Below are 13,024 nucleotides of genomic sequence, written 5' to 3'. Positions count from 1 at the left end.
AATATATTATCTTACAGTTCTAGAGCTCAACAGTTAAACTGGGCTAAAGTTAACTTAGGGTTGCGTTCCTTTCTGGAGGCTCTAAGTAAAAATACTTTCCTTACCTTTTCTAGCTTCTGCACTCTCCCACTTGTGGCTCCCTTCCATCTTCGAAGTCAGTAATGGTTGGTTCAGTCTTTTGCACATAATATCACTCTGATACCGACTCTCTTTCTGCTTCCTACTTCCATTTCTTATTAAGGGCTCTTGTGATTACACTGGAACCACCTGGATAATATAGGACAATCTCCCAATTTAAAGGCCAGCTGATTATCACAACCTTAATCCCATTGGCAATTGATTCCCCTTGGCCACACAGCATCCTTGATTTTCTCTCCAGAACATGCTTTCCTGATAATGAATCTCCTAATTATAGCATTTTTTTAAACCATTTGAATAGGCTGCAAATCATTAAATTCTGGTTTCTTTTTGCTTAACAGTCCTTCCCTCAATCTATCTCATCCCTCTCACATCTTACTAAAAGCCGCAAGAAGAAAACAGGCTGCAGCTTCCACCCTAGCCTGGAAATCTTCTCAGCTAAATATCAAGTTAATTGTTTACCAGTCCTTCTCTCCACATTTCCACTGCAGGACACATGATTCAGCTAAGTTTTCTGCCAGTACATAACAAGGATTTCCTTCCCTCCAGTTTCCAATAACATTTTTCTCATTTCCTTTCCTCTGGTTTCCAATATCATTTTCGTAATCCATATTTCTACCAATAGTCTCTTTACCATGATTTAGGTATTCTGGAAGGCAATATATGTTTTCTCCACCATGCTCCTCACTTTCTTCTGTGTCTTTGCTATCGGAGTGATTATCCATGTTTCAACTAACACTCTGTCCAAAATAATCTAAGCTTTAAAAAAATCATGCTCTTTAAAATTCTTCCAGCCTCAGCCTAATGCCCAATTCCAAAGAGATTTCTACATTATTAGTTATTTGTTACAGCAGCACTCCACTTCCAACTCTGTATCAGTCAGGGTTCAACCAGAAAAACAGAACCAGCAGGAGATATAAAGAGATTTATTGCAAGGAAGTGATTGATTCAATTGTGGGAGCTGGCTAGGCAAATCAAAAATCAGAGGGAGTGGCTAGGCAAGTCAAAAATCCAAAAGGGCAGGCTGCAACTCTGGACACCAGCTGAAGCTGCTGCCCACAGTCATAATTTCTTCTTCATCTCAGGGAACAATCAGCTCTGCTTGAAGGCCTTTCAGCTGATTGAGTCAGGCCCGCCCAGATCATTTAGGATATTCTCCCTATTACAAGGTTAGTTGATTAGCAACCTTAATTCCATCTGAATTGTAAGCCCCCTTTGCAATATAACATAACACAGTCACAGGTTCCAGGGAAAAGGATGCAGATGTCTTACGGAGGGCATTATTCTGCCTACCACACTGTCCCATAGTATCTGCAAAGTTAAGAGGCTCCTGAAAATAGAACTGATTATTTCTTCAAACCATTCATCACCTTCATTAACATATCCTTTAAAAAGTTTTCTTTAATATTAATTCTACAATTAATTCTACAATTTATTTTTCCCAATTCCTCTAGGCCCAGAATTTGGAGCTCACTTGAGAATTCCTTGCAATAGTAAGAGAGAATTTCAAGCAATGTATTGCTTGGTCCTAGCGTCTATTGATCTTCAGAGTTTATAGGAACAAGTTAAACACAGCCAATCTGGGTATCCAGTGAAACTGTGCAGGACTCTTATCAGGATCATAACTTCAGTTAAGTATAAGAAAAACACCCATGATTCTTCTCAACATTAGATGAGAAAGATATATTTTCATGAGGTAACATGTATTTTAGAAAGTCTAATAATTACAATTGTGATTTTGATATAAACAGCATGAAATTATACATGTTGCCTATTAATAAAAACAAAAAATACAGAGTTTGAAAGAAACTGGATATGGGTGAATACAAATTGATTCTACCCAAAATGGGTTATAACAAAGTCATAGCTGTGTAAATAATAAAAACTAAATAAAACCTCTGACAATTTAAAAATGAAGTAGGTAGAAAGGAATCATATTCTTATGTAGTGTCATGAATACTTTTAAATTTAGAATTACGTTTATTTCAAGAGGTTAACTTTCATATTAACCTTAAGAAATCAGTACTAAAATTTTTAGTCAGAAATATGAAATTTCCTGGTATTTTTTTTTTTACTAATAATATAGTAATTGGAAAAAATAATTACAGGACAACAAAACAAAGAATAACTGCTAAGGAATATAGTATAGAAAAAGAAAAACAAGTAGAACTACAGGCTATTACTGCATTAAAAAAAATGAAGGAAAGATAAAGGAGACAACAACTAATGGTGCGAGTGGAAAGTTTCAGATACCTAAACTATCATGGAATGTTGGATTTCCCTCTGCCTTCCTCCCGATGTCCTGGCCTAGAATATTGGGGAAGACAGGCTTCAAGAATTTGAACTCATTACTCCCAGAGTCTCCCGTCAGACACACCTCATACTGGTAGCTCTGGGACAGGGTCCCCGTGCCGCTGACGTCCACCAGGTGGCCCGGAAGGTGGCCCTCAGGCACCGAACAGCCACCCACCCAGGCGGCCCTGCTCCGCCCGCACAGCCGCACCGCGATGAACGCCAGCACCGAGCACAGGAACAGCGACGACACCGACGCCAGCGCGATGACCAGGTACACGGTCAGCGGGTCGGCCTGCGCCGGGTCGGCCGCCGCTCCGGGCAGCGGCAGGTAGGGCTGCGAGAAGCCGTCCACCAGCAGCACGTGCAGCGTGACGCTGGCCGACAGCGCGGGCTCGCCATTGTCCTTGACCAGCACCAGCAGCCGGTGCTTGGCCGCGTCGCGCTCGCTCAGCAGCCGCGCCGTGCGCACCTCGCCATTGTGCGCCCACACGCCGAACAGCCCGGGCTCCGTGGCCTTGAGCAGCTGGAACGACAGCCAGGCGTTCTGGCCCGAGTCTGCGTCCACCGCCACCACCTTGCTCACCAGGTAGCCCGGCTCGGCCGCCCTGGGCACCAGCTCGGTGCAGGGCGCAGAGCCGTTCTGCAGCGGGTACAGCACGAAGGGCGCGTTGTCGTTGGCGTCCAGCACCTGCACGCGCACCAGCGCCTGGCTGCTCAGCGCGGGCGACCCGCGGTCCGTGGCGCCCACGCGGAACTCGAACGCCTGCAGCGCCTCGAAGTCCAGCGCCCTCAGGGCGAACAGGTGGCCGTTGTCCGCGTTGATGGACACGAGCGAGGCCAGGGGCAGCCGCGGGTCGCGGGGCGGCAGCAGCGAGTAGGTGAGCTGGGCGTTGGCGCCCGCGTCCCTGTCTGTGGCGCTGACGCTGCCGATGTGCAGGGCGGGGCTGTTGTTCTCGCGCAGGAACAGGGTGTAGGCGGTTTGGGTGAAGGCGGGGGCGTTGTCGTTGACGTCGGACACCAGCACGGTTATGTTGTGCTGGGTTTTCAGCCTGGGGGTCCCCAAGTCGGAAACTGTAATAGTGACGTTATACTGGGCTCTGGTCTCCCTGTCCAGGGCCCCGTTCGTTACCAGGGTGTAGAAATTCTCTTCAGTGGGCTTCAGGATGAAGGGCAGATCATCCTGGATGGAGCAAGTCATCCTTCCGTTGTCCCCCGAGTCTCGGTCTCGAATCTGAAACAGGGCCACTTCCGTCTCGGGGGAATTTTCGGGAATGGGGCTGGTAAGTGATGAAACAGTGAGTTCTGGGGAGTTATCGTTAACATCCACCACGTCAATGGAGACTGAACATTTTCCTGAAAGTCCCCCGCCATCAGAGGCATCTATATCCAGCTCATAGGAGGATATTGTCTCAAAATCTAGTTTTTTAATTAGCCGAACTTCTCCTGAAAGGCTGTTTACTTCAAAAGTTTTGCTTATCTCCTGAGAACTATAAGAAAGGGCGTATGATATCTCTCCGTTTGTCCCAGTGTCTAAATCTCCAGCAGAAACCTTAACAACTAGGGAACCTACAGGGCTGTTCTCAGGGACCTGCACTTGGTAGAGCGACTGTGCAAACTCAGGGGCGTTGTCATTGACATCCAAGACCAAGATGTGCACCTGGGCGGTGCCAGACAGGGGTGGAGAGCCGCCATCCAGGGCTGTGAGGGTTAATCTGAGCTGGGCCTGCTCCTCACGATCCAGCTCCTTGTCCAGCACCAGCTCGGGGTATTTCCTGCCGTCCCCCCGGTCGCGGGTGGAAACATGGAAATGGGAGCTGGGGCTGATGCTGTAGTTATGGATGTTGTTGTTGCCCACGTCCAAATCCTGGGCTTTTTTCAGAGGAAACACGGTCCCAGGAGGGCTAGTCTCTGGGATCCTCAGTGTCATTTCTCTTTCAGGAAACTCAGGAGAATGATCATTTATGTCTCTCACCAGCAGCTCAGCTCGAAATACTCCCAGCGGTTTTTTCAGTAACACTTGGAAATGCATCACACATGGGTCAGTGGAGCCACACATCTCCTCCCGGTCCAGTTTCTCATTTAATATCAAGTCCCCGGTCTGCAGATCAAGCTGCAATCGGGGTTCCTTCTCTTCAGTGACCACCCGGGCTCCCCGCGCAGCCAGCTCTCCCGCTCCCAGCCCCAGGTCCTTGGCCAGGTTGGCCACAAAGGAGCCGCTCTCTGTTTCCTCCATCACGGAATAGCGACGGGATTCCCATCCTGCCAGAGCCACTCCCACCAAAAGAAAGAGAACCAGGACTTGCCTTTGTTTAGGAAAGCGCTCCCCTCCGACCTCCATCTTTATTTCACAAACACCTTTCCGGGAACCGGGCCCAGCTCTACCTTAGGGAGCAATGGGACTGCGGTAGGGATGGATCTCTCAGTTGGTAATCTGTCCTGAAATGTTGCTGAGTAGCATTCTCTGGACACTCTCTGGTCCCCCGCTCCCTTACAGGCTTTTCTCCTCCTCTAGCGATCTGAGGTTGAATTAGTTGAATTTCCTGGGCTCTTTTTTTTTTTCTTTTTCTTTCTCTTCGCCTTAGCCTGCAGCGCCACCATGCGTTGTCTTCGAAAACTTTGCTATAATTGCATTCTCTATTTGTATGTACCTATAGTAATCTTGTAATCCCAATCATCTATCTATCTAGTAATACCAGTTATCTATTGGGAGTTTTGGAAATTTTTTTGGGATATGATGTAATCCGAAAACCATGCAATTAAAATTATTTATTCACTCAAAGATATATTATTGATATAATGTACTAGGTTCTGAACTACATTAGTAAACAACCCAGACATGGTTTTTATCTTCCAGAACCTGTAGTTTTGGGGGGATGTTCTGGAGAACTGAGAGGTGAAAGAAGACTTATTAGTGATCAGTCATCTTGTAAAAATAAGAGTCAAGCTATATGATTCCTTAAAATTCTCTCAGCAAAAATGAATGCATTCCTCTAGATTTTCTTTCAGATTCTAGACAGCCTATATGCCAGAATTGTGGTTCTTATTGGTTAATCACATCACAGAAAAAAAGCTACTAGCTCATTGCAGTTTACATATTCTTTATACTTGAAGTCAGAGTTATGATATTTTAACCTTTTAAACTACAGGAAAATGCATATGAGAACACTCCTTTAGCTCTGAGCATGCTTCATTAATCACCATCTGATAGAGCATGCTTACTTATTTCTTTTCTGTGTCATCCTAGAGTTCCAGAACTTTTTATTTTGATATTCTTCAACAGCTAGTCCCAGGCACATGGCAGATGCTCAATAAATATTTGTTGAATATATCAATGAAGAAATCACAGTGTAAAAATTTTGACAGATGGATTCTCCTCCTAATGCAAAAGCCCATATTTTTTTGCTGTAATCTTAATTCATTATATGAGAAACCATGCTCCCAAGTAGCTATGCTCTTTTGAATAGTAATTTAATATAATTCAGAATGATCTAAAATGTTTTTCATTAAATGGCAAAATACCCTTGCTCACCCCTAAACAAAAGGATACATTATAAAAAAAGAACAAAACAACCAGGCTATAATGATTCTACAAATAGGGTAAACATTGTCAGTGTTAATTCACACTAAAGCTATAAGAAACTAATGCTATTAAATATTTCTTATATAGAATTTTCTAAGAATTTCTATATAAAGTGTACAATTTGGAAATATCCATCAATTCTCAAAAATATGCAGTCTAACAAAAGTTTGTGTGTGTCCCTTACAAATTACTAACATCCTACCATCTTTTGACCCAACTATTGTTAAATTTATATGATAATCACAATGTTTTTAAATCCTCACCTGAGAATATTTTTTCCATTGAATTTTTTAGGATAATGGAAGGGGGGAAGAGAAGAGAGAGAGAGAAACATCAATGTGAAAGAGACCCCTGGATTGGTTGCCTCCCACCTGCAACCCAGGTACCTGCCCTTGACCAGGAATCCAACCCTGATATCCTTTGGTTCAAAGGCCCATGCTCTACCACTGGTTGATTTTAGAGAGAAGCATCATTTTGTTGTTCCACTCATTTATGCATTCATTGGTTGATTCTTGTATGTGCCCTGAGGGGGGTTGAACCAGGATGACTCTGTAACCAACTGAGCAACCCAGCCAGGGAGACAACCACAACTTATGTTGCAGATTAATAGTAAGTTTTAATCCATATAAGAATATGTAAACATGCTTTTGACAAGTGAAAAAAAAAAACACCTAGCTATCTTAATTAGAGAGAAATTTATTAAAAGAGCATTTATTTCCAAAAACCCAAAGGAGAAAGCAAACTTGGCAGAAAGCAAAATTGGAAAATACACAATTAGGTTGTTCTTTAGGCATCTCCTTCCTTCTTGTCTCTGAGTAGATTGATTTTCTGTGCTTTCCATGTATTTAGCTAGCATAATATCATTTTCTTATTAAGTTCCTAACAAAGAGACTATTTTATATCTGGTTTCCAAAGCAATTTTTTAAACAGAGAGAATCAGATTTGCACAGCTTTGATAAGCAATGTCTACCACCTTGTCTGACTGTCTGAAATCACAAAAAAGAGAGGGGCCATTAAAATAAACATGGCTGCAACAGTAGACATCTACTGAAGAAAGAAGTTTCCAGAAAGAGATGTGGTAGGATCTATTATTTAAATATTTGGAAATAATCTAATACTCTTTCACTATGGTGACAGAAGATGATTTGACTTTGGGTGGTGAGCACACAATGCAACATACAGTTCATGCATCATAGAAATGTACATTTGAAACCTATATAATCTTATTAACCAATGTCATCCCAATAAATTTAATTTAAAAATAATACTCATATATATCATATACTGAAGGTTGATATAAAGAGGTGCAAATCCAGTATGGGAGAAATCATTGTTTTTCTATTTAATACTACTGTGAAAAAACATGCAATTTTTGCAGACACTTCTCCATTTAAGATTTTTAGATGGGTAGACATAATATATTAAACTGAAGATATCTTAATAACTCATTAGATTTGTATCATGCCTGTCTCCTAAGAAACCACAACATCAAAATTTTTAAAGAGAGAAACTAAGATGGCGGCATAGATAAACACTGGGAAATAGTCGCCTCACACAACGATTGAAAAATATCCCAAAGGACGGAGCAAGCATCGTCCAGAACAACAGGAAGGCTGGCTGAGTGTAATTTCTACAACTAGAAGGAAAGAAAAGCACGCTGAGAGCCAGAGGAGCTGCGGAGGCTGAGTGCAGAGGTACGGCGGCGGCTCGCGCGCGCGGAAAGGGGGTGGCACCTGAGGACTCGGCTGTCTTTTTGAATCACAAGCTCCCGACTGCTCTGAACTCCGGTTCCGGGAAGTCTCTGGGGACCCAGGACACATACGGAGAGAGGCTGCTCTGTCAGGCGGCAGCGGGCGAACTTGAGGGCGGCTTTCCCTCAGAGGTGCTTGCAGCCGTTACCGGGACACTGAGACGCACGACTCCGGGCGCGTAGAATCAGCCATAGCTTCTTTCTCTGCCCTTTGACTCCCTGAGACCCCGCCCCACCCAGGCTGCAGCAGAGGCTTTTGCATGTGAATGTACCTAACTACAGCCCAGCCAGGCAGACCCGGAACTTCCAAGAGAAGGCCCAAGGCCCCGCAGCGGCTTGCATTGCTTCACAGCTGATCCTCTTCGTGGCTCCTGCTGTGTGGCCTCAGGCAGGGGCTGAATTAGCACCTCCTTAGATCCAGGAGCCACTGTACCCAGTGGTCAGAGGGGGACCATTCTCCCACTTCAGACACAGCTGATTCCCACAGCCAATTGGCCTGGAGGTCAATTCCTCCCAGTGATCCTACAACAACCAAGGCACCAAGAGTGCTCCAAGAGTGTCCACCCCAGGTAACTGGGGAGGCTGAACCACTGGGCCCTACAGGACACCTGGCGCGCAGGGCCACTCTATCAACACAGGGAAGCAGCCAAAATGCGGAGACAAAGAAACAGGTCACAAATGGCAGAAATGGAGGAAAGCAAACGACTGGATATAGAGTTCAAGGCCACGTTTATAAGGTTTTTCAAGAATTTTATGGAAACCGCCGATAAATTTAATGAATCCCTCAAGGAGTATAGTGAGACCATGGAGGACATGAAAAAGGACCAACTAGAAATTAAGCATACACTGACTGAAATAAAGAATAATTTACAGAGATCCAACAGCAGACAAGAGGATCCCAAGAATCAAGTCAAAGATTTGAAATACAAAGAAACAAAAAATACCCAACCGAAAAAGAAAAAAGAAAAGAGATTCAAAAAATATGAAGACAGTGTAAGGAACCTCTGGGACAACTTCAAGCGTACCAACATCAGAATTATAGGGGTACCAGAAGGAGAGAGAGGGCAAGATATTGAAAACCTTTTTGAAGAAATAATGACAGAAAACTTCCCCCACCTGGTGAAAGAAATGGACCTACAAGTCCAGGAAGCGCAGAGAACCCCAAACAAAAGGAATCCAAAGAGGACCACACCACGACACATCATAATTAAAATGCCAAGAGCAAAAGATAAAGAGAGAATCTTAAAAGCAGCAAGAGAAAGACAGTCAGTTACCTACAAGGGAGTACCCATTCGACTGTCAGCTGATTTCTCAACAGAAACCAGGCCAGAAATGCAGGCCAGAAGAGAGTGGCAAGAAATATTCAAAGAGATGAATAGCAAGAACCTGCAACCAAGATTACTTTATCCAGCAAAGCTATCATTCAGAATGGAAGGTCAGATAAAGAGCTTCACGGATAAGAAAAAGCTGAAGGAGTTCATCACCACCAAACCAGCATTATATGAAATGCTGAAAGGTATTCTTTAAGAAGAGGAAGAAGAAAAAGGAACTCTTACCATTTGCCACAGCATGGATGGAACTGGAGAGCGGATAAATACCACAAGATCTCACTCATTTGTGGAATATAATGAATAACATAAACTGATGAACAAGGACTGATCCAGAGACGGAGAGGCATTGATTGGACTGTCGGGCCTTGGAGGGAAGGTAGGGGAGGGTGGGGGCAAGGGGGAAAGATCAACCAAAGGACTTATATGCAAGCATATAGGCCTAACCAATGGACACGGACAACGGGGGGGGGGGGGGTGAGGGGATGAGCGGGGGGGGGGGGGGGTAGAGGGTACACATATGTAATATCTTAATCAATAAAAAATATATATAAAAAAATAAAAATAAAACAGCAAACCCGCTGAGAATTTTGCAATGGAAAAAAAAATTTTTTTTAAATGTTTCTGGACAACATTCAAACAGAAAATGGTCCTGGGGTTATCTTCAAATCAATTGTGGTTGATGAAGAGTTGATAAATTGAACAAATATTCATACTTTTTAGTATGAAGTACATTTGCAAGTTCTTTGTCTTAGTCAAATAGAAATGATAAAAAGAGAGTAAACAAGCCCTAGACGGGTTGGCTCTGTGAACAGAGCCTCCTCCTGCAAATTAAAGGTTTCAATTCCATGCCCTGCCTGAACAATGTTTTTCTTTCACATCAATGTTTCTGTCTCTGTCTCTCGCCCTCCTTTCCTCTCTCTCTCTCTCTCTAAACAAAAAATCAATGGGGAAAAAATCCTCGGGTGAGAATTAACACACACAGAGAGAGAGAAAGAGACCATGAGTATATACTTAAAGTTTCTAATCTCCTTAACTAGGAAATAAAATCAAAGAAAGTCTGTATGTACTAAAATTGGTAAGGGAGACATAATATATTTTTTTTTCTTTAAATATATATTATTGATTTTTTACAGAGAGGAAGGGAGAGAGATAGAGAGTTAGAAACATCGATGACAGAGAAACATCGATCAGCTGCCTCGTGCACATCTCCTACTGGGGATGTGCCTGCAACCCAGGTACATGCCCTTGACCGGAATCGAACCTGGGACCCTTCAGTCCGCAGGCTGACGCTCTATCCACTGAGCCAAACCGGTTTCGGCGACATAATATATTTTAAAAGAGCTAATCTTCACCTGGAATGCTCGGAAAATTTAACAAATTCCTAATTGAATCCAAAACCATTTACAAAATTAGAGTTTTCCTCCACACCATTCACAGACCCCGGATGGTTGGAGGCAACAGATTTTAGGAACTTGAACTCTCTGCTGGTTCCTGAGCCTCCACTCAGACACACCTCATACTGGTAGCTCTGAGACAGGGTCCCAGTGCCGCTGACGTCCACCAGGTGGCCCGGAAGGTGGCCCTCAGGCCCCGAACAGCCACCCACCCAGGCGGCCCTGCTCCGCCTGCACAGCCGCACCGCGATGAACGCCAGCACCGAGCACAGGAACAGCGACGACACCGACGCCAGCGCGATGACCAGGTACACGGTCAGCGGGTCGGCCTGCGCCGGGTCGGCCGCCGCTTCGGGCAGCGGCAGGTAGGGCTGCGAGAAGCCGTCCACCAGCAGCACGTGCAGCGTGACGCTGGCCGACAGCGCGGGCTCGCCATTGTCCTTGACCAGCACCAGCAGCCGGTGCTTGGCCGCGTCGCGCTCGCTCAGCAGCCGCGCCGTGCGCACCTCGCCATTGTGCGCCCACACGCCGAACAGCCCGGGCTCCGTGGCCTTGAGCAGCTGGAACGACAGCCAGGCGTTCTGGCCCGAGTCTGCGTCCACCGCCACCACCTTGCTCACCACGTAGCCCGGCTCGGCCGCCCTGGGCACCAGCTCGGTGCAGGGCGCAGAGCCGTTCTGCAGCGGGTACAGCACGAAGGGCGCGTTGTCGTTGGCGTCCAGCACCTGCACGCGCACCAGCGCCTGGCTGCTCAGCGCGGGCGACCCGCGGTCCGTGGCGCCCACGCGGAACTCGAACGCCTGCAGCGCCTCGAAGTCCAGCGCCCTCAGGGCGAACAGGTGGCCGTTGTCCGCGTTGATGGACACGAGCGAGGCCAGGGGCAGCCGCGGGTCGCGGGGCGGCAGCAGCGAGTAGGTGAGCTGGGCGTTGGCGCCCGCGTCCCTGTCTGTGGCGCTGACGCTGCCGATGTGCAGGGCGGGGCTGTTGTTCTCGCGCAGGAACAGGGAGTAGGCGGTTTGGGTGAAGGCGGGGGCGTTGTCGTTGACGTCGGACACCAGCAGGGTGATGTTGTGCTGGGTTTTCAGCCTGGGGGTCCCCATGTCGGTGACGGTGATGGTGATGTTGTACTCGGCCTTGTTTTCTCTGTCTAGAGGTCCTTCTGTTACCAGCTTGTAGAAATTCTCAACGGAATGTTTCAGCGTGAAAGGGAGATCTTCCTGGATGGAACACACCATCCTTCCATTCTCCCCAGAGTCTGGGTCTTGAACACTGAAAAGGGCTATGGTAGTTTCCGGGGAATTTTCTGGAATGGAGCTTGTAAGTGAAACCATCTTCAGTTCCGGGGTGTTGTCGTTTATATCCACCACCTGTATCATGACAGTGCATTTTCCAGAAAGACCTGCCCCATCTGACGCCTTAATATCCACCTCATATGAAACAATTTTTTCAAAATCTAGTTTCCTAATGATTGTAATTTCACCTGTGCGTTCATTAAGTGCAAATGTCCTAGTAATCTCTTCATCGCCATAAAAGAATGAGTAGGACACTTCCCCGTTTATTCCCGCGTCTAAATCCCCAGCGGAAACAGTGACAACAGGGGAGCCCGGAGGACTGTTCTCGGGGATCTGCACTCTATAGAGTGGCTGCACAAACTCAGGGGCGTTGTCATTGATATCCAACACCTCAATGAGGACCAGGGCGGTGCCAGACTTGGGAGGAGCTCCGCCATCTACTGCCGTGAGCGTTAACCTCAGCTCGGGCTGCTCCTCGCGATCTAGAGCTTTGTCCAGAACCAGCACTGGGTACTTTCTGCCCTCGCTGCCATTTCTGGTAAGAACGTGGAAGTGGGAGTTGGGGTGGATGGTATAGTTTTGAACATTATTGATGCCCACATCCAAATCTTGTGCATTTTTCAGGGGAAACACGGTCCCTGGAAGAGTACTTTCCATGATTTTCAAAATCATTTCTGCTTTCGGGAACACAGGTGAATTGTCATTTATGTCCCGGACCAAAAGCTTAAACCTATAGACTTCCAAAGGCTCCTCCAGTAACACCTGGAATTGCAGCACACAAGGCTCAGTGGGACCACACAGCTCTTCCCGATCCAGTTTCTCATGTACCTGTAAGTCCCCAGTCTGAAGGTTCAGCTGAAAATGTTCTCTGTTGTTGTTAAAAATGACACGAGCTCTCCGCCCAGACAGCTCCTTTACCTCCAGCCCTATGTCCTTTGCTAGATTGGCCACAAAAGAACCACCCTCTGTTTCTTCTGCGACGCTATAACCTTTCTGCTCTGCGCTAGTCTGAGCCAGAAAAACAAAGAGAAGCAGGACTTGCCTTAGTGTAGGAAAGCGTTCCTCTTCAGCCTCCATTTTCTTCAGCGCCAGAAGTCTTTGGGGTCGGCTGCCCGGGTCTGAAGGAAGTCTGCCCCGGGAATCAATCCTTGCCGCAGGGTAATTCCGTTAAGGATCCTCCTCTCTTCCTTAGATCTGTGTAATGGCCACCAGAACCGGAACGCGCCCCTCCGCAGGTCTGTTTT

The 13,024-nt window shown here is 46.2% G+C and overlaps 1 protein-coding gene across 1 annotated transcript; it reads right to left on the bottom strand.

Moving 5' to 3' along the window:
- Positions 1-2,292: 2,292 nt before the first annotated feature.
- LOC308520293 (uncharacterized protein) lies at positions 2,293-12,857 on the bottom strand (the record flags this gene model as incomplete). The annotated part of the gene is given in 3 exon segments (XM_081092789.1): positions 2,293-4,785; positions 4,788-4,941; positions 10,479-12,857. Coding segments are annotated over 3 exon segments (4,935 nt in total). The 3' UTR covers positions 2,293-2,383.
- Between the last annotated feature and the right edge of the window lie 167 nt (positions 12,858-13,024).

Source organism: Myotis nattereri (genome assembly GCF_964212035.1).
Source record: "Myotis nattereri genome assembly, chromosome: 5".
In the NCBI taxonomy this organism is placed as follows: Eukaryota; Metazoa; Chordata; class Mammalia; order Chiroptera; family Vespertilionidae; genus Myotis; species Myotis nattereri.
The sequence above is the reverse complement of the archived record's forward strand: the minus strand, read 5'-3'. Positions and strand labels throughout refer to the sequence as shown.